Genomic DNA, 22,492 nt, shown 5'->3' with positions numbered 1-22,492 from the left:
TGTGTGTGGTGCATGCACCTGCGCGCCTGTGTACCTGCATGTATTTTCATTGGGAGCATAATAAGACAATTCAAATGAAATCAGAAGGGAAAGAGGTCATTACTTTTGGACACAGTATTAATTCTAAAGTATCCCTAGGGGCAAGCAATTAAATTATCCTGAAATCTAGATAGAAACAACAACAAATGCTCCAATTACTGAGATTGTTTTAGAAAGAAGGAAAAATTGGGGGGAGGTCAGTAAAGGAACCCAGAGGAGAGAAGCATTTATTTTGCAGTTGTGTAGCATGACCAATTTAAACATGGGGATAACCTGGCTGGGGCGGGGAAGGGGGGATAGAAGAATGAAAAGAGGAAGAAGGGAGAAAATACAGTCCTAATACTCAACGCATAGCCTATAAAACCAGAGAAATTGAAGGGAGGGTTTGGGTTAGGAGGGTTGGAGGGATGATGAAAGGGATAATGTTGATCGGTAACCCCTTTGTACAACTACTTAAAGATATCTACAACCAATAACCCAAGGAAGGGGTATTTTCTGAGAAAAGTTGCTCATTAGCCGTAGGAACTTCTGACCTAGAGACTGAACCTACAGTTAATGTAGATTAACACCGTTTGCCCAACACTCAATGTACTCTTTTCTCAGTTTCAGATGACAAGTGCCAAGAGTGACTTGCTTTCACCCAGCCACCCACACACTCAGAATGTATCCCTGCGTATGCTGTGTCCATTGTGCTTGTGTCAGTGAACAACAGGGTGGAAAGGGAGAGCTAAGACTGCCGCTCTTGGTAGCCACTATCACCATGTCCAGATGGGATGGTACAGAAGCTAAGAAGCTTAGCTGCAGCTGCGAAACAAGTTCATGGGCAACCTGGAAGCAGAGCCTGGATTTCTTCCTCCCAGTAAGATATTCCATCCACTGTGAGGTGAACTCTGGGGAGAAGGGGCATCTCTTTCAGCTTCAGCAGCTCTGGTGAGGGGTTCAGCTGTGTCTGACTTACTCAAATAAAGAATTCAATTGCCCCTAAAGAATTTTTTTTTTAACTAAAAACAGGCCAGCAAAGACTAATTTCATTGTGGAAGCCTTTTGTCTCCCTGCTTCATCTGGGAGTATAGGCATAAAGACTTATGAAAGAGACAGGATTCATTACAACCCCTGCACATTATTGGTTTTCTTTTTTAAATTTCAAATTTGAAAAGCGTAGATATTGTGTAAAACAGAATAAAAAAATGTAATTGTTATTTTGAAGTTCATCTGAAATTTCTTTTTGTTCTTTCTCAAAGGCAGCACATTTCAAATTTGTTGGCTATCGTTTAACTATGAATCTATAATAGAAACTTATTTTTTTTGCTCACACAGAAGATCTGACAAATGAATGCACTGGATACATAAATGGTCTTAGGCAGAAAAAGGTATTTAAAATGTCTGTGGTATTGAATAATATAATAACAAAGCTTGGAAGTATGTAAGGAGAATTTTGCTACGTGGGAAGAGAAAGAAAGCAAATCTCATCTTAACCTTGGAGACTGATGGAAGCTAATTCATTATTTCATGAGGACACCTGGTAATGGCTTCCATTTTCAGTAAACAGCAATTCTGGTGATTAGTGACACTGGTAACCCTTCCAAGGGCTTCTGATTCCAAATCTAGTTTCTAATTAGCTGTCCCCTAACTCTAAAACTGATTCTATTATAATGCTCAGCATGAGAGACAGAGAATTCATATGCTTTAAAAGCAAACTTCCTTATTTTATTTTTGTGCCTGTCCTAGGGCTTGAACTTAGAGCCTAGGCACTGTCCATGAGCTTTTTACACAAGACTAGTACTCTACAGCTAAAGCCATAGTTCTATTTCTGGCTTTTTTTGGTGCTTAATTGGAGGTGAGTCTCAAGTGCTTTCCTGCCCAGGCTGGCTTTGAACTTTACTCCTCAGATCTTGGGCTCCTGAGTAGCTAGGATTACAGGCATGAGATCTTGGGCTCCTGAGTAGCTAGGATTACAGGCATGAGCCACCAATGTCTGGCTTTAAAAGCACACTAAAGGTAAAGTATAGTCACAGAGATTGTCCAACTAAGGCTGACTTACTTTTGTAATGAGTAGAAATCATTCATATGTATTTTCTAAAATCCAAAGAATTGGAAAAAGGTGGACACAATTTGTAAATTACAGTAAATGAATAAATTAAAAATATCATTTAGTCCACAGATAAAGTTATTATTTTTTCAAAGTAAGGACCACATAAAGGAAGAAGAGGTAACCTGTAAGACCAAGAAAGATGGAGCTTGAAGGCTTGGGATCATTTGAAATAAAGGAGTCAGAGTTTCTTCTATACAGTGAAACAGGAAATTATTTATCTTTTGTGTCTTGGTGTTTTCTTCTGCTTGTTTCTCATAGGACATAAATGTCAACATTCATTAATGGTAAAAAAAAATGGTATGATAACTATTGTGATGTTATACAAGAGATTGTTCACTAATCATGTCTACCTTGGCATGACTCATTTTAAGCTGGGTATGAGAGCATATATCTGCAATCTCAACACTGGGGATGCTGAGGCAGAAAGATCACAAGTTTGATCCTGGTCTGGTAGTGTCTTAGAACAATTTTATAATGGCAGACCAATGCCACTCTGTTGTGAGCTGTTCATTGGGAAACCATACAACTCCCTCCTATGTTAAGGCTGAGACAAGCTGTGAGTCTCACAACTGATGAGAAGCAGAGGCCCTTAGAAATGATGTCATCCTGCTTCAGGAGGGAGCAGGTTAAGAACTGGTCTGGACCATGCTGTTTAGTAGGGCCAGCTCTAAAATCTAGTTATGGACTACTTAGTTCTGGTCAGGGAAAGAGCTACTTCTTAATTCATTAATTTTTTTAACTTCCTCACCTAACCAGCACAGCACAAGACTAACCAAACATTTTGTAGATGATTTAAGTACCTGACACAGGTTATGTAAGCAGTATTAGTGGCTCAAGCCTATCAGCTTTGCTACTTGGAGGCTGAAATCCAGAGGATTGCTGTTGGAGGCCAGACTAGTCATCTATGCAAGGCCCATGTGCTCAGTAGCACATGCCTGTCACCCCAGCTATGTGGAGGCTGAGGTTGGGAGGATTATGGTTCCAGGCCAGCTGGGGCAAAAAAAAATTAATTGTATTTTGATGGGAAGAAGCTAGGTGTGATGGTTTCTGTCTGTGATTTCAGCTACAATGGAAGCCTAAAATATGTAGCTCTCAGTCCAAGCCTGTACCTGGGTCCTATCTCAAAACTGACCAGAGCAGAGAAGGTATGGGGGCATAGGTCAGCATTACAGTTCCTGCCCAGCAAGAACTCTGAATTAAGACTCCATCACCGCCAATAAGTAACTAAATAAATACTAAGATTATTTAATATGGGGATGTGAGCCATCAAGGGCAAGACTCTAATAATTGTCTACAAACATTTGTCCTTTATTAAGTTAGGGACAACAAAGACAATATTATCGTGTATGATTTAATCATGTGCTAAATGTGTATGACTTTGTTAAATTTTATTTCCCTTTTGTTTCAATTGTGGTTCTCATTTTTTTGGGGGGGGGGAGGGTCCAGTTGTGGGGCCTGTACTCTGGGCCTGGGCGCTGTCCCTCAGCTCTTCAGTTCAAGGCTAGCGCTCTACCACTTGAGCCACAGCGCCACTTCCAGCTTTTTTTCTTTTTGCTAATGTTGTGCTGGGGAATTGAACCCAGGGCCTCACGCATGCAAGGCAAGCACTCTACCACTGAGCCACCTTCCCAGCCCCTGTGGTTCTCATTTTTATTAAAGAATTGATTTAAAAAAGGTTTTGCCAGGCACTGGTGGCTCATGACTGTAATCCTAGCTCCTCGGGGGATTGAGATCTGAGGATCTCAGTGTGAAGCCAGCCCAGGCAGGAATAGGTGAGACTCTTATCTCCAATTAACCACCAAAAAGCAGGAAGTGGAGTTGTGGCTCAAGTGGTAGAGAGGCAAAAAAAGTTCAGTGACAGTGAGTAGGCCTTGAACTCAAACCCCAGTAATGGCATGGGGAAAAAAAGGTTTTTTTCAGCCATCCATTTAGATCAAGAACAGGAAGTAAATACTCAAGCCTCTTATAAATACTTCAGATGTAAATTCTACCAGTGATTTCCATTAAGAAGAGCAGTTGCTTCATAATCATTAATTCGCTTAGCCATGGGCCTGAGACTAGCTCCATATACAAGGCTCACAATAGAACAGCTTGGCTAACAAAAATAACCATAAAAATCATATTAGTCCATTTATAGACCATGTCCAGCCAAGGAATTAGAATTAGGCGGGCCCCATTTCTAGAGGATCTTTTCCATTAACACTGAGGACTATATGGACTCTAATCAACCATTATAAAATTATGCATTGTTTATTCTTCTTTCAAAGCAGCAAAAGCTGCTGTATTGATGTTATTGGGTGGAAGAGTAATTTAGATAAGCCCTCGGGTTTACGTAGCATACAAGAAGGCTTTATGGGATCTAATCTTTGCTAAACCTGTTATGTTCTTCGGTTCAGCAGAGCTTCCTAATTGTAGCTATTAGTTCCTCCTTTTTTGCGGTCTGCTCTGTCAATAGACTATTGAGTGTTCGGTAAATTAAGGCCAACCAGCAGCCAACACATGGAGACAGCCGTTCAATCATAGCTTGGCTGCCCTTATTCACGATTAGAATCTGTGGCATTGCTCTTAAGCCCAGGGACAGGATTTAACAGGATGCACACTTGTGTCATTCTCAAATTTCCATACTGTACAATCAGGTATGTGGGATTTTTTTGTCCTAGGCGACAGGTGTGTTCTTGGAACAAAGTTCAACCCCCACGTCTGGCTTATGTGAGGCAGCAGCTGCAAGCTTAATTCCGGTGACACATGGTCTGTAAGGGAGGAAAAATAAACTACTTGTTCAAAGTACTAACTGGGCAGATGGGCCATAGCTGCCCGTGCCCCTCCGAGCCAGGCCCTAAATTTTCATGACAAGTATTTCTCTTCTCCTTTTCGTTTCTGCCTTTCTCTCCTTCTCTTCCTGCCTCCCTTCCTCACTCCCTTCTCTCCCTTCCCTTTTCCCCCTTGCATTTAAACATCAAATTCTTTAGACCCAAAGTATTCATTATCGAGAACTATCCTTGTTCAGAGTCATGTGGTCTGACGAATAGGAAGGGAAAACTTAAGTCACACTTTACAACTCTTCTAGTTCTAAAAAGAACTTAAAGAAGACTGTTCTATAAATCCTCCATTAAAAACCATCAAAGTGCTTATTTATAAGCCTCTGTTTGCTCATTCCATGCTGCTCTCTAGAATTTTGTGAGGTAGTATTACTGCGCGTTCTGATGTACTATGTACCCCAGCACACACCACGGTGAACTAAAGGTAATTACTGGGAAAGTTTAAGAGAGAAGTCTTGCAAAGCATCTTTTTTAAAAAAAAAAAATCTTGGGAATAATTAATATCCTTTTGTGTATGCTAGTGTTTCAGTATATTTACCTAAGAAATTCAAACATTATCTTAGTGTGTAAGAAGAAAGCATCTGCTTCTTTTTTTAAATTTTGTTTTGTTTTTGAGATAAGGTCTTTCTAGGAAGTCCAGAGATAGGACCTCTCTAACCAGGTGACCCTGAACTCATCGTCTCCCTGAGTGCTGAGACTACAGGCATGCACACCACTCTAAATGCCATAGGCAGTTTCTTGTAAGCAAAGACACAGAGGAAAAGAACAGATCAGCCCAATGACAGAGCCACGGGGTACATTTGAAGTGGACATGTCTTAGTACCTAGACTTCCCTGTCTTTAAATACAATAAACTTTCTCTTTCACTGATGGGCATTTAAAAAGAAATACTGAATACAAATGGAGCTGATATAAAGGACTTTTATTTTTCTGAGCGGTGGCAAACAAATAGATTGAGGTGTGACGAGAAGATCATCTATTTAATTTCAGCCTTGGAGCCTTTGGTGTCACTGCACATGGCATCTAACTGGGGGAGGAGGAACTATAAAGTCCCTTTGCATTTTGCTTTCTTATACCCCAAACCACAATGTATTCAAGAATCAACTTTTCTTTGACTATGTACTTACAATGGCTTTGCCAGGCCTGTCCCAGTGAAGGGAAATCTCTAGGCAGATGGTTTTAGAATTCAATCCTCAAAGGCAAACAAAAGCCAGTGAAAAAAGAACCTGGGGACAAATTTCTTCTGAGGATTTTTAATGGACTGACTTTTTGGATTTTTCATGAAATGCACTTAGATAATGACTCACTTTAGAGATGATGTTAACATTAAACACACACACACAAAGTTTCTCTAGCTAGAAGGCTGGTCCAGACATCTTTAGAAGTCTCTTCCAGTCTAGGGATTTTCAAATTTTTTATTTTAGCCTTTTACTTCAGGTTGTGCTTTTAAAGAAAAATTATGGTAAAATACATTAACAAAATTTATCTTCATATCCATTTTTAAGTGTACAGTTGAGTAGTATTCACATGGTTGTATAAACACTCTCCAGAAAGCCTAAACTCTTAGCATATAACAGTACTGTCTTCCTTGTTAAGGTTGTATAATATTCCACTGTATACAAATGCTGCATTTTCTTTATTCATCAGCCAATGAACACTTACTTAAGGAACTTCCTTCCCTTTGACTATGATAAAACAAAATGTTGCTATGGACATGGTATAAAAATATCTCTGAATCTCTGCTTTCAATGTTTTTGGACATCTCTCTCTCTCTCTGTTTCTCTTTCTCTCTCTCTCCATTGCTGGATCTTATGACCCTTCTCTTTTGTTTTTGTTCTTTGTGACAGTCCTGGGATTTGAACTTGGGGCCTAGGTGTTTGTCCCAGAGCTTTAAGTATGCTCAAGGCTAGCACTCTACCACTTGACCCACACCTCTACTTTTGCTTAATTTTTAGTGGCTAATTAGAGATAAGAGTCTCATAGATTTTCTTGCCCAGGCTGGCTTTGAACCAGGATCCTTAAATATCAGCCTCCTGAATTGCTAAGATTACAGGCATAAGCCACCGGCACCCAGCTTGACCCTTCTCTTGAGTTTTTGAAGTGCTGCCATACGTTTTCTGCACATCTGATGATTACATTTTATATCCCCACCCGCAACGCACCCAGGTTGCAATTTTCCCACACCCTTACCAACACTTGCAACTTTCTGGAGTTTTCTGCTTGTAGAAATATCCTACGAGGCATGAGGTGATAAGCTTAGACTGTACTTCAGACAAGGAGGTAGCTGGGGATGGAGTCTGCTCTGTCCAGTCACCTTCCATCCTCTGCTCCATACCCTCCCTGGCTTCCTGGCCACACTGTGAACAAGAGCCAAGTCCCTCACTGTGACTGACAAGGCCCTGTTGGAAGCTGGCTTCTTGTATCCTTCTTAACTCCTCTGGCTTCTGCTACACTGAGAACATTCCAGAATGTCCCATCCTCTGGGTCTTGGCCCTGGCTGTCTCCTCTACCTGGTCCCCACAGTACCGCACACTCACGCTTTCTTCCCTCTCAGATCTCTGTTCAAATTCCTCCTCTCAGAACCCCGTTCTTAGGATGATACTCCTGCTCTTGCCCGTTCCATACAATAACCCTGCTTTTTTCCTTTTTTGGTCATATCTGTATACCTGAATCAGTCTAGCAGTAATTGAATGTTCTAGGATGGAAGAGCACATCTCTCTTATAAGTCCCTGTAAGAAATAGCTCAGGATGTTAGGAGTATTGCTTAGGAATAAGGACCCCAGGCTCGAAAGGAACTTGGAAAGGCCAAGTTTACTTTTGCAGAAGCGTGAGCCATCAGCCAAAAACCTGGCAAGCAAGCACACAGAGCAGCCAGGGTGCTCCCTTTATATCCTTATCTCAGCAGGCCCAGCCCCTCTGCTCTGATTGGTGGAGCTCAGGCTCACAGTCTGGAAAAGGATGTGGCTTAAATTAACAGGATGAAACGAAAATGCAAGGAGCTCATAACAGGATATCTTTGTGCTCAGGGAAAAGGATGTATGTAACTAAAATGTAATGAACAAGGACCAAGACACCTGACCAAAGCAGAAACCCTTCAGGAAAACCATTCTCTCAAAATTAACAGAAAGGAAGCAAACTACTTGGATAGGAAAGATGTTTTACTCACACCCCCAACTTCTCAGTTTCGAGAACAGTGTATATCAAGCCTCCATCAGATGGTTAAATGAATAAATGCACAAATGAAGGTTTCAGCTACCACATCCACCTGTCTAGCCAAGGCAAAAATAAATAAAGGAAGATCTCATGGTGCCTTTAGAATTGCTTGTGTCTGTGCTAGCCAGTCTGAGCTCTCCAGAGAGAGCGGGGAGGGGAGTGTACTCACATGAGTTTCCACGTCACCAGCAAGGATTCTACTGTTCTTTAAAAACTCGGCCACCATCCCATTCATCAGCTTATCAAAGGCTTCCACGGAGGGTGCCATGTCTGTGGAAGAGGAACCTCTTGTTAATTCCTGAGCGTGTGATGAAAGGCAGGGGCTATCTAGACACAGGGGAGGTGGAAGGCTAATAGCATCCAAGTCATCCCCACCCATTCATTCACATCCTCAACTTCACTAGGTTTTTACCACTTCTCCATGGCTCAGGGGAACGTGGGTCTGTTGATGTGCAGTCCTCTTATGCTGGGACTTGGGCATCATTTCATCCACTCTCTCCCAAGCCCAGAATCCTATCATCACAGTGACACGGGAAGGAAATTGGGTTGGTCCAAAGTTAAACCCTAACGAAAGGCAGATCCAAAAATCACTCTTTGTATTCTTCCACTGTGAACTCTCCAGGTGCTGCCCAGTGTCACAAATAGTCACCAAGAGGGTGCCTAGAAATGCAAAGGGGATCAGGAACTCTGGGCAAGGAGGCAAAGAATGAAACCATTACTCATTTCTTCCTTCTTTCCTTCTGGGAAGGAAGGGCAGTGATAGCCAGTCTAAAAAATAACTGGTGAGCCTACACAGATAGGGTTTGAGTGGCCAGTTCACTGTAAAATTGGAAGTGACAGCGGTCAGTCGGTGTGATCTGTTTCCTTATCTGCTTTTTTGGAGGGGAGGAGGTAATACTGGGGGTTAAAACTTGGTTTTCTTGCTTGGCTGACATTCTACAACTTGTGTTATGCCTCCAGTTCAGCTTTTTGCTGGTCAACTGGAGATGGAGTCTTATGGACTTTTCTTCCTGGACTGCCTTAGAACCTTTATCCTTCCAGATTTTAGTCTCCTGAGAAGCTAGAATTATAGGCATGAGCCACTGGCACTTGGGTTTTCTGCTCTTCAGTTAATGGAGTGGGGTGGGGACACCCCACAATGAAATCCCTGACTTCCATCTATTAAGAACATCATTTCTAAAGCAACCCATGGCAGTGAATTTAGTGAGTTGCATTTTAATCCAACCCAAACCTAGCCTTACCTTTCTTCTATCAAAAAAATACATTCTCCATGCTCACAAAACCACAGGATCGTGCTTCATTTTCTCTTTTTTCCTAATTTCCCATTTCCATAGGCCCCAAGGTTGAAAAACAGAACAAAACAAAACAACAACAACAACAAAAAACCCAACCCACAGCAACTGACAGCACCTAAGGTCAAACTTCTAAGCAGATGGTTGAAGGTGAGTCATCTTTAAGTTCAAAGTATAGAATCTGACAACTTCTGCAAAACATGAAAGTACATAAAGATTCTGTGTGCATTAAATAAAACTCCCAAACCGACCTTGTTTATGGGTATATGAGATGCCCAAGAGTGTCTAAAGGGGGTGAATGTTTTAGAAGGAAACAGAGACCTCTAGCAGATAAAAGTGAATACTTTCTGGGTTCCTTTCATCACTGATTTCAGTGCGGTCTCCTTTAGGCAGCCTCTAATGATCTGTTCTTCCTTCAGACTGCATCCTCTGAACACTTACTAATCAGAGGACACTGTAGCTCTGAATAGGAATGCATAGAGACCAAGGATTCTAAATGATTCAGATGGTGTGCAATTCATGGGAGATTTCCTGTACCTAGCATGGTGCTGGCCATGTGACAGGAATACAATATATTCTTCCCTTGATTGCTGGAGAAGTGGTGGGGGGGGGGGGAAGGGAGCGGGGGGAGAGGGCAGTGCCACATCCTAAAATTCATTGTAACACCAATCTAATAATAGGGTAGTCCATGATCCGATTATGTATTCGTAATGGATTGTGTTCTTGCTAATGTTTCTCTTACAGCAAAATTTATTTGATATAGTAAATAATATAATAATATATTGATATGGTATATAATATAGTAATACACAATAGTGGTTTATATTTAAGATTAAAGGTTGTTTTTGTCCTTTTTTGCTAGTAAATACAAAGAAACTACTAATGATTAAAGAAATATGTAAGTACAAAACTAAGCCTCAAAATAATCAAGTGTTGGGATTATAGGTGTGTGCTACCCAATGGTGTACTTAAGGATTCTACTTAAAGATTTATTGAAAATGGAATTTTTAAAAACTACCAAAGCTTACTAACCAAACAGAAATTTAAAAATGGTGTTAAAGATTAAATAAAAAAAATCTTAAGGGTGGAGATATCATTCCTACATTTTACTAATTATTCAATCTCCTAATTATTTCATTTCATATAGGCTAATAATGCCAGGTAAGTTGTTTTAGAAGACCTCTGCTTTAATAATTGGTTTGGAGTAATTTTCTCTATTAGAAAATATTTGTTTAAACACTAAATAATTTAATTATGTGCTCTTTAGTCTTACTTAGCCAATAGATTCTTTTGAATTTTTATTTTGTAATAAGGAAAATACAAAGTTCAGGTTACTACTTATTTGAATATATGAGGTTCAAATTACTGATATTTTTGCATTTTTTATTCAAAAATATTATACAGTCTCCCAGGAAGCTGATTTTTACTTTGGTTAGTATATTTCCAAGGTCTTCTGTTTACATTTTTTTTGGTCCTGTGGTTCCCTCCTTTTCTTTCCTTTTTTTTTTTTTTTAAAAAAATTCTTTATTGTGATTAAGTGGTTACATAATTTCCCAAATTTCACAGCATTATGGGATAGGATGCTTAGTTAAAGTCACAAACTCATTCTAACTTTCATGGGGCAAATTGTCTATCATGGTTATAACATTTATGAGTTCTATGAGCTTTGCAATACAGTTATTTCTTTCACATTGGGTGATATGTACGTTTCTTTTGTTTTGCATAGCATCAGCTGCTCCCTCTTTCCCACTTGTTCCCTCCTTCCCATTGCTGCCATCGAGTTGCTTAGTTCATTTTGATCAATGTCCAGTGCAGCTGATGAGTCCTGCTGTTGTATGTTTTTCCCTGATTCCTTCTAGTTCTGTGTCATCCTCCTGGTTTCCCTCTGATCACATATAGATCAGCAGCATGGGGTTATTTAGTAGTGATTTGACCAGATGAGTGGGAGTCCTTTGTTTCTTAAGTCTTGTTAATTTTGTCATATCACCTTACATTTTGGATTTAACATCCACCTATCAGGGAGACCATGTGACATTTGTCTCTTTGCTCTTGGCTTACCTCCCTCAACATGATTTCTTCTAGCTCCATCCATTTCCCTACAAATGCCATTATTTTGTCCTTTCTAATGGCTGCATAATATTCCATTGTGTATAGATACCACAATTTTTGGATCCATTCATCTGTGATGGGACATCTGGGTTGTTTCCATATCCTGGCTATTGTGAACAATGCTGCAATAACATGGAGGTGCATGTGTCCTTGTATACTGGTTCCTGTTGTTCAGGATAGATGCCTAGAAGTGGTATGACTGGGTCATAAGGGAGGTCAACATTTAGCTTTCTGAGGACCCTCCAGACTGCTTTCCAAAGTGGTTGTGTAAGTGTACATTCCCACCAGCAGTGTAATAGGGTTCCTCTTTCTCCGCATCCCCTCCAACATTTGTCATTGGCTGACTTTAGGATGTTCTGACTCAGGGTTGTCTTTATTTGCATTTCCTTCACAACCAGGGATGGTGAACATTTCCTCATGTGTTTCTTTGCCATTTTTCTCTCTTCTTCTGAGAAGTCTCTCTTTAGTTCCCTTGCCAATTTAGTAATTGGTTTGTTAGGTTTGGGAGGGCTTAGTTTCTTGAGTTCCCTGTATATACTGAATATTAACTCCTTGTCTGATATATTGATGATAAATATTTTTTTTCCCAGATAGTTGGTTGTCTTTCTAGCTTGGCTGCTATAGCTTTAGCTGTGCAGAAAAATTTTATTTTAAGGTAGTCCCATTTGTCAAGTTTCTCTCCAATTTGTTGTGACCCTGGAACTCTGTCAGGAAGTTCCTGCCTGTGCCTATAAGTTCAAGTGTCTCTCCTACTCTGTCCTGCAGTAGTTTCAGAGATGCAGGTTTGATGTTAAGGTCTTTAATCCATTTTGAGTTGGTGCTGGTGCATGGTGATAGGCTGGGGTCCACTTTTAGTTTTCTGCATGTGGCTTCCCAGTTTTCCCAGCACCAGTAGTTGAAAAGGCTGTGTTTCTTCCAATGTATTTCTTTGGCTCCTTTGTCAAATATCAGCTGACTGTAGGCATGTTGTTTTATTCTGGATCTTCTATTCTATTCTATTGGTTTTCAGATCTGTTTTTGTGCCAGTACCAAGCTGTCTTTGTTATTATGGCTCTATAGTAGAGTTTGAAGTCTAGCATCGAGATCCCTCCCATGTTGTCTTTTTTGCCTAGAATTGTTTTGGCTATTCTAGGTCTTTTGTTGTTCCATATGAATTTTTGGACTGTTTTCTGTATTTCAGAAATGTACATCATTGGGATTTTAATAGGAATTGCATTGAATTTGTATATTAATTTTGGCAGGATTGCCATTTTCACTGTATTAAGTCTGCTTATCCACTTTGAGAAGTATCTGTAATACCTAATACCAGTGGTACCATAACAGAGTTGCTAAAGAGAATAAAGCCTAGAAGTCTCATATACCAACTAAACAACTAACAAAAAAGGCAGTGATATCACAGATATATCTCAGTTGACATGGAAAAACTCACAGCACCCTAGCAGCCTGGGCTCCCTTTCAATCCATTCAAAGTATTTTCCTCTGGGTGCTGGTGGCTCATTCTTGTAATCCTAGCTACTCAAGAGGCTGAGATCGGAGGATTGTGGCCCAAAGCCAGCCTGGGCAGACAAGTCTATGAGACTCATCGTTAATAAACCAACAAAAAGCCGGAAGTGGAGGTGTAGCTCAAGTGGTAGAGCTTCAGCCTTGAGTGGAAAAGCCCCACAAGAGTTCAAGGGCCTGAGTTCAAGATTCAGTACTGATACACGCACACACACACACACACACACACACACACACACACACACACACACACATTTTCATGTTTATTATAGCCAATGGAAATGACCCAATTAGCAAGTTCATGCTCAGATGCAGTCATTTGTCCCATAGTAAGTAGCACAAGGGATAGATAATACCAAATAAAACAGAGCTTCTAGACCCACCAAGTGGCTTTTTCCTAGAGAATGAGACAGTGAAGCCCTCTCCTTCCCATGGCTTTCTCAGCTTTCCCAAAGCCCAATTGTATTTAAAGCAGGTTAGATAAGGAGGAGAGACACTTGGGATAAGAACAAAACTGCCATATTAAATACACACTGACCTATAGAATTTGAATTTCAGCTAACCATAACTAAAGGTTTAGTATAATGTGTACCATGCAGTGTAAACCATGCAGTATTTAGGACACATTAAAAAAAAAGAAAAGAAAAAGATTTCTCCATTTCAAATTCAAAGTTAATGGGTGTCCTGTATTTCTATTTGTTAAATTGCAACATTACAGAAGAAAGATATAGACTAATTTCTGTGGATAACTTGGAAAGTTTCTTTTTAAAGGAAGCAGATGTTTGCTATTTATTTGTAGTACCTAGGTTTGAACTCAGAGCCTTGTGCTCTTGCTTGGCTTGTTTCCTCAGCTAGAGCTCTACCACTTAAGTCATGCCTCCAGCCTTCCATTTTAGCTGGCAATTTTGAAGATGGAGTCCCACGGGCTTTTCTGCTTAGACTAATAACCTCTAACTATGATCCTCTTATCTCAACCTTCTGAGTAACTAACATTACAGGTATGAGCCACCAGTACCCAAATTGCTTTATATATTTTTTTTTTTTTGTCGGTCGTGGGGCTTGAACTCTGGGCCTGAGCGCTGTCCCTCAGCTCTTCAGCTCAAGGCGAGCGCTCTACCACTTGAGTTACAGCGCCACTTCCGGTTTTCTGGTGGTTTATTGGAGATAGGAGTCTCACTCTCACGGTCTCTCCTGCCCGGGCTGGCTTTGAACCGCGATCCTCAGATCTCAGCCTCCTGAGTAGCTAGGATTACAGGCGTGAGCCACCAGCGCCCGGCAACTGCTTTATATTTTTGATACTCCCCAATTCTAATTTTTTTAGCATATAAAATTAAAAGACAGTGTTAGAAACAGGAAATGTGATATAGCTTTCTATCAGTCATCTCTGGCTTCCTTCAAAAGGTTGTACCTCCTAAATAGAATAACTTGTTCTCCTTAAAATAAAACTCTACAGTATGATAATTCCTTTTAATTTACATTGTAATTCAGAACATTCATTTCCTTTCTTTTTTAAAAAATAATTACTTAGATAATATAGTTAGCCAGTGAGTGCTAGAAGAACAGTATAAACACTGAAATGGAAAAAGAATCATATTTGGCCCAAGGACTTTTGCTTTTAAAATGCGCAGATATTAGTAATTTTTGTGTTGAAAGTTTTAACATTTATTTTTCTAATAGATGTGCAAAAATTGTATGTATTTGAGAGGGGGAAAAAACCTTCATATTTTTTCTTCCTCTTCCTGCTTTGCTTATGGTTCCCTATCAAGGAAGGAGGGGGAGAAACTGAGGAAAGCAGGTCGACAGATTTCCGCAGGACTAAATGATGAGAACAAAATCGCGTGGCCCACATAAAGACTGGCAATGACGATGGTGTGTGGGCCTACCTCCATTGACACCATTAACTTCTCCACAGGCCCCAGGCGGCCTGAGAGGCTCTGCAGACAGCTGCTCCAGCCGGCTGACCGCACGTTCCAGCCTCTCCATCAGTCCGTGCATGTCGGCCATCCTAGAAAGACACAGAGACAAAAGGAGGCCAAGTGAGCACCAGCAAGGATCAGCAAACCAACACCACCACACCCAGCAGCAAGAAGGGAAACAAAAGCAACTTAGAATGACCTGGTACCAATGGCTCACGCCTGTCATTGTAGCTACTAGGGAGACCGAGAATGGGAGATTTGGGGTTCAAGGTCAACCTAGGCAGAAAAGTTCAAGAGACCTGTAACTGGATACTAGCAAATGCCTGTGATCCTAAATTATGGGAGGCTGAATTGGGAGGACCACAGTTCCAAACCAGTACAGAAAAAAAAACATCTTTGAGACTCTATCTCAATGGCATCACCCATGTCCATCTACCCAGAAGCCTAAAATAAGCAGATTATAGTCCAGGTGTGTACTTGAGCAAGAAGTTACATCCTATCTTGAAAACAGCCAAGCACTGGTGGTTCATGTCTATAACCTTAGCTACTCAGGAGGTTGAGATCTGAATATCATGGTTTGAAACCAGCTCAGGCAAGAAAGTCCATGAGACTCTTATCTCCAATTAACCACTAAAAAGCTAGATGTGGAGTTGTAGCTCAAGTGGTAGGTTGCTAGCCTTGAGCACAAAAGCTCAGAGACAACACATAGGTACCAAGTTCAAGCCCCAGGACAGGCACTTACACACACACACACACCCCAAACAAAAATGAAAACAAAGAAGCACCAGAGGAGGAAAGAGCTGGAAGCATGGCTAAGTGGTAGAGCACCTGTCTAGTGAGCATGAGGCTCTGGGTTCAAACCCTATAATTACCAAACAAACAAGCAAATTATTGCTCAAAATGGCTTGAATCACCTGAAAAATCACTTTTCCCCATCAGGAAACATGCATGAAATGCAGAAAGAATATAAAACTTGGAACAAAAGCAAATTGGATTGATCTTAGTTTTACTCAATTCAGTAACTTTGAAACAAAGTAAACATGAGTACTGTATCGGAGACACAAGTATTAACTCCCTCCCCATCCCTTCCAGGAGCCAGCTCAGATGCTTCAGTGTCACAGGATGCCATTTACATATGGCACTTACTTAACAACCCACAAACACTAACTCCAAATTTATATTGTCTACTTTTATCCTGCTAAATGGGGGAAGCACATTAACTATTTTCAACAATTCTTTCTGTTAAAGTGTAGTCCCCAGGGAACTTTGAAACCAATAATAATCTTCATTTACTCAATTATAAGACACCCAGCCCAGCAAAGAACTGTGAGTTTAGAAAGCTGTGCATCGATCTGCAAACAGGGAGGGAAATCACCCTGAGCATTAACTGTTATGACCAGATTGTTCTTTTTTTTTTTTTTTTCTGTTGCTCAGCTATTTGAAAGTGATTCTGAATGGTTGGGTTGGACTTTTTTTTTTTTTTTAATTGTGAAAATACTGTACAGAGGGGTTACAATTACATGAGCAAGATAATGAGTACATTTCTTATCAAGCATTGTAGCCTCCTCCTTTGTTTCCCCTTCCCATTCTTCTCCCGACCCCCCAATCCTCCCCTCCCCCCCCCCCCTCCTCCCCCCCCGCCCCCCGCACCAAAGTTGTAAAGTTCGTTTTCGACATAACGACTTGTACATCTCATTGTTGCAATGGGTCCACCTGTATCCCTATTTAAACGATTTGTTTTTCCCCTTCCCCTCCACAAAGTATACCGACATCAAATACAGTGAAAGCAGGGGTTATACTGTGGGGGAGGGACATACAAAGCAACAAAGAAATAATCTTATAAATGTGTTAGAAACAATCGCATGAAAGAAAAAAAAACATTTGAATACATATCTTAGGGTTCATTTCCCTAACATCACCTTTGGGTTGGACTTTTAAAGCTATGAAACATAGGTGTTGTCCTTGTGTAAGGCTGCTGGTTGTTTTTAGGTGACATTTAGTGTTAGATGGGCTGGACTTTCAAGATAGTATCTCCAGGAACTCAAGATTCTTGCTGGTTAAGAGATCGGGGATAACCAGGTGCCAATGGCTCATGACTATAATCCTAACTATTCAGGAGGCTGAGATCTGATGACTGGTTTGAAACCAGGCAGACAAATCTGAGAGACTACTATCAATAAAACAGCAAAAGAAAGCAGGAAGTGGAGGCCTGGCTGGAGTGGAAGAGTAGCAGTCTTGGGTAAAAAAGCTACACAAGAGCATGAGGGCAAAAATTGCAGCCCTAGTACTGACATAAAGTGGGAGAGGAGAGAGGAGGAAGAGCAAGGAAGGGGAAAGAAAGGTGAAGGGAAGGTGGGGAGGGAAGGACAGAAGAGAAGTTGGGAGTGGGTGGGTATCCATCTTTATACTCTGTAGATACTGTGTAGGTCAATCCCTTAAAATGATTGGTCCTAGAATTTATATTTACATTCCTTTGAGGAATGGAAGCTGATAAGACTTTTGGCCCTGTTCACGAGAACCAACATTTATAAGCATCATAAACCTGGCCATTTCTGCTTTGGATTGACTTTGGCAAAATGGGTCTGTTGCTCCAAAGAAAATAAAACATGTCTTGCCTGAATCAGTGCCCATGGTGACTTTTCACACTAAAGAATTTTCAAATCATCATCATTCTGGGCAAAAGAGGAATAGCAAGTTTGGGATTCAGACACATTGCTGCCATAGTACACGGCTAAGTTTCAGTGTTCTGACATGTGTGCATATTTTATATTTCTTCAGGGAGCCAGATATTTTAGATACAATGATGGCAGACCACTGTGGTTTTTCTTTCCCCAAAGCAAGGCTAAATGCATCAGTGTATGCATCCATCTCTGTAATTTTGCATCCGCATGCCAGTCGTCAGAGATGGAGGCAGAGCACCCCGTCTATTTTGGAAAACCTTCTCTTCCAAATCTGCCAAACTATGGAGCAGGTTCTCAGCACAGCTGAAATCAGCATCTAATCCCAAGGGGATGCAAAATTAGAAGTTTCTCATCTATTCTTTTCCTCTTCACGTCAGAGCTTTTGATTCCATCGCAAGTGAAGACAGGAGAAAAAAAAACAAAAAAGGAAGGAGAAATTTAATTGAATCCTTTACATAATCTTTTTGCCAGGGAACTGGGTATCATGTAGGTGGGTTGAAGGCCATTTGAGACATGTTGAAAGCCCCTCAAATCTTTTAATAGTTGTCCATCTGTTCACAGTTATCTCTGTTCCCTGTTACTCAACTTTGCCAAATGTTAACCACCACAGACCTAGTCTATGATAGAAAAAAAAGAGTGTTTGCATTGTTAGCAGGCTACATTAGCTCCACCCCCAGCTGAAGCCCCCTGCCACTCCAGCAGGACGGGGAGAGGGGGGGAGGGGGAGGGATGGGTTTGCACTGTGGTTTTGCACATCCAGGACTGACTTCTCTGACTGTGGCTTTATCAGTCTCCTGACCAGATCCCAAGTTACATTATCTCATAGCAAGGGCTCCATATGTTGAAAGTCAGCGTGAGTGAGTCTGTAATTGCTATGGAATGTAGTTCCCAAGGGACTTGGATGTCACTGCAGGTTACAATCATCACCAACAGGACTCAAGTCCTTCTGTAGTCTCTAAAGATATAAATACAGCTCATCAAAGGACACACACACACACACTATATATATATATATAGAGAGAGAGAGAGGGAGAGAGAGACATACACACACACACACACACACACTGGAAAGCGGCTGATGCCTCTGGGTTTACAATTTTAAAACAGTTTCTAAGAGAAGCTGAATAATAAATAAAAGAAAGAAAGTATCACGTTAGCATTCCCAGAGTGACTGATGGGGTCTGAGATTTCTAGGCTCTCAACATATTCTTTTTTCACGTGCTCTTTTACATACTCTGTCTTTCTGTCTGTCTGTCTGCCTGTCCCCACACAGGCCCTCAGTTGCTATCCTGGCCCTCAAGAATGAGGAAAGACAGATTGTAGATTCTCCAAATTTTTGCCAGGTGGTCTCTTTTGCTTTCACTTTTTACAGTGGACTTAAATTTTGACAGGAGCTGGAAATTAAGAATTAGGTTGTGACTGGGCATGGGCAGCCCATGCTGATAATCCAAGATATTTAGGAACTGGGAATTGGGAGGATTGGAATTCTAGGCCAGCTTGGGCAAAATAAGTTCCAGCTATACAGGAGGCACAGATGTGAGACCAGCCATAGGCACAAAGCAAGAGACCTCACTGGAAAGTAGCTAAAGCAAAAAACAAAGGTTGGAGGTGTTACTCAAGTGGAAGAATGCCTGCCTAGTAAGCATGAAGCCCCAAGATCAAATCCCAGTTAAGCATCCCCCCCCGCCCCTGCAAAAACAAGAAAAAGAATCAAGTTGAGAAAGCACATTGGATAGTCAAAGCAAATACAAATAGCACAGTCAGAGAAAGGAATGCGTTGGTGGACCCACAGCTCTATATGTGGGTCAGGAGCTACACTGAGGGATAAGGCATGATGGCTGGACAGTAAGTAGTCTAAGAACCAAAAAGAGGTGTGTGTGTGTGTGTGTGTGTGTGTGTGTGTACGTGTGTGTGTGTGTGTGTGTGTGTGTGTGTGTATGTGTGTAAGGAAAAAGAGGAAGGACCTAGCATCTCACAATTTCATCCTCCCAGAGATCTGTTTTTTCCTTCATGTAGGAATTCTTTTTTTTAAGTTAGTTTATATTAGTTGTTATTATAAAGGTGATCTACAGAGGGACTACAATTACCTGAGTCAGGTAACGAGTACGTTTCCTTTCACAGAGTATCTTCTGTTCTCTCGCTGTTTCCCCTAGCGAGCTGTTTTAAGAATCTCTATGACATTAACCTTGATTCCTTGTATTATATTTACTTTTGAGTGTCTCTTTTGAGTTGCCTTGTAATGAGAAGTATACCCATTCCTGTGTGACATTATTGTTATTTTTAAAATTTGAATTTTACCCACATCTTTCCTTTTTCATGCTAGTTTATCCTTTTGGTTTTTCTTTTTGGTGTTGGTCCTGGGGCTTGAACTCAGGGCCTGAGCACTGTCTCTCAGCCATTTTGCTCAAAACTAGCACTCAATCACTTGAACCGCAACTCCACTTCTGGCTTTCTGGTGGTTAACTGGAGATAAGAATCTCACAGACTTTTCTGCCTGGGCTGTGCTTTGAACTTCAATCCTCAGATCACAGACTTTGGAGTGGCTAGAATTACAGATATGAACCACTGTGCTTGGTGCTAGTTTATCTTTTGAATTGACCTATAATAATTGTACATATTCAGAGGATATAATGTGATCCCTCAAGGGTGTGTAATGACAATTCTGAATGACTAGCACTCCCATTGCTTTATACATTTATGGTCTCTTTGCATTTAGAGGCCGTGTATCCTTCTCTTTTGTGCTGTCTAATTCTTGGTATCTAACTCCCACCCCTCCCTGCCCCCAGTCCCCATCCAATCTCCCTCTATCTCCCCCGCATCCTTCCCTTACCAGCCCTTTAGTAGTAGCTACTCTACTTTCTTTTTTTATTTTATGTTGTTTTTGTCAGTTATGGAGCCTGGGCGCTGTCCCTGGACTCTCTTGCTCAAAGCTAGCCCCAACCATTTTGTGTCACAGCTCCACTTGCCAGTTTGTTTTTGTTGGAGATCTGAGGATCATGGTTTGAAGCCAGCCTGGGCAGGAAAGTTCATGAGACTATCTCCAGAAAACCAGAAGTGGTGGTTCAAAGTGGTAGAGTGCTAGCCTTTAGCTGAAGAGCTCAGGGACAGTGCCTAGGCCCAGAGTTCAAGCCCCACGACCAACAAAAAAAAAATGTATACATAATAATGGGGTGTCACATGGTATTTAGACATGTATCTATTATGCTTAAATCAGGTTAAATACAGTTTTTTAAAGTTACTATTTTTTCATGTTAAAAACATTGAATATTCTTTCTTTTAGTTTTTGGCACTGACCTAGCCTCTCCCCCTCTTTTGGCTTTAACTCGGGACCTGGGCACTGTCCCTCATCTAAGCAAAGATCAGCTCCTAAATCCAATCTCCCCAAATGACTCAACCATTTTCAGCTTCTTTAGCTGTCTCTTTTGGTAATCCCCGCCTTATCTCCAAACAGCACACCTTTGTGTCTTATTCTTCGTCCGTTGCTGGCATTATGCACCAACTTCCCACTCAAAGGTGAGGGTAAATTGTTTGCTTGCCAATCATCACCACCTCAGATCTGAGCTCTCCTTTCTGTTCCTTCCTTCTTTCCTATAGACTTCTAATTTATGGGATGGATATTCAAGGCTCACGTAATTAGGAGTACTCACATCTGAGTCATGAGACATACTGATGATTTGCCATTTCTCTCGCAATACCTGTTTTCCTAAAGCTATTATGTTCAGCTCCTCAATTTTCTATGTACTTAAAAATGACTCAGCTTCAAATTCTTCCTCTCATCATGTGAATCTCGATTCAATAGAGCCAAAGGAGTTTGGAATTCTATTAGTGTTTCTTTTCAGATGTATTTTACCAGAAGATTTTTTTGTCTCCCATCTACACCATGGCTCCTGGGTCTGCTGCTCCTCTGTGACCTGGAATTTATGGTCACCTTCATTCTAGGGACTTCTCTTTCTCTCCTTCCTTCCTCCTACATCCCTTTCCCTCTCCTTTTGGAGGTATTGGGATTTGAACTGACGTCCTTGTGTTTCCAAGGCAGGTGCACTGCCACATGAGCCACTCCTCCAAACCAGAATTTCCTTTCCTCCTTCTCCTGTTATGTCACCTGTTTTCCTGGACTCTGGAAAGAGAATCTTCTTTGGGGGAGAAAAAAAAAGTTCAGGAAAAGTCAATTTATTTGACCTGCAATCTGAAACTCCCTGTATTATGTTCTCACACTTGATTGGAAGTTCGGCTGAATACAGAATTCCAGGCTGGAAGTTTTCCTCACAAGTGTAAAGGTACTGAGGCCACAGTCCTTTGAACTTCCTGTTTTGATGGTAAGAAGTCCAAAGCAATTCTGCTTCTTGATCCTTTTGTATTACCTATGTTTTCTTATCTGAAGAAAGTTTTGGCTTTTTTTCCCCTAGCTATATAGACTAAGCTTGGTTTTGATTCTCTTACCCTAGCTCCCTGCATGCTGTAGATTATAGGCATGTACTTCTATGCCCAGCTGTGTTCCAGTGTTTGAACCTTATGATCACATGCATTGTTGTCCATCTTTTTTCTTTATAAATGATTTTCAAGAGATGTAAAAAAGACGTAGGAAAGACAAGACTAGCCTTGTTTGTCTCTGGCAGGGTCTATAAACCTATTCTTTTTAAGATATTTCATACATTTAGAAAAGGAAATAGTCAATAATGCTCTCTCATCTTCTGTCTTTACTAAGAAGGTGTCTTGGAATCAAGAACATAATTTCCTGGGAGAAAATATGGTTATTTTTGTTTTAGAATTGTTTACTTCATTGCTCTTTTTGTTGTTGTTGGTGTACGTTGTAGGGCTTGAACTTGGGGCCT

General features: G+C 40.9%; 1 protein-coding gene across 1 annotated transcript in view; it reads right to left on the bottom strand.

The window, feature by feature from the left end:
• Nucleotides 1-22,492, bottom strand: part of Cap2 (cyclase associated actin cytoskeleton regulatory protein 2) — a 124,616-nt gene that overhangs the window by 89,220 nt on the left and 12,904 nt on the right. Inside the window, exons 2-3 of the mRNA XM_042678524.1 lie at nucleotides 14,947-15,068; nucleotides 8,332-8,432 (exon numbers count right to left, since the gene is read on the bottom strand). Of these exons, the coding sequence (XP_042534458.1) occupies nucleotides 8,332-8,432; nucleotides 14,947-15,067 (222 nt within the window). The 5' untranslated portion in view covers nucleotide 15,068. The remainder of the gene's footprint in view (nucleotides 1-8,331; nucleotides 8,433-14,946; nucleotides 15,069-22,492) is intronic.

The sequence above is a fragment of the Dipodomys spectabilis genome, unplaced genomic scaffold (genome assembly GCF_019054845.1).
Source record: "Dipodomys spectabilis isolate Male_0828 unplaced genomic scaffold, ASM1905484v1 ptg000045l, whole genome shotgun sequence".
In the NCBI taxonomy this organism is placed as follows: domain Eukaryota; kingdom Metazoa; phylum Chordata; class Mammalia; order Rodentia; family Heteromyidae; genus Dipodomys; species Dipodomys spectabilis.
This window is presented reverse-complemented; position numbering and strand designations above follow the sequence as displayed.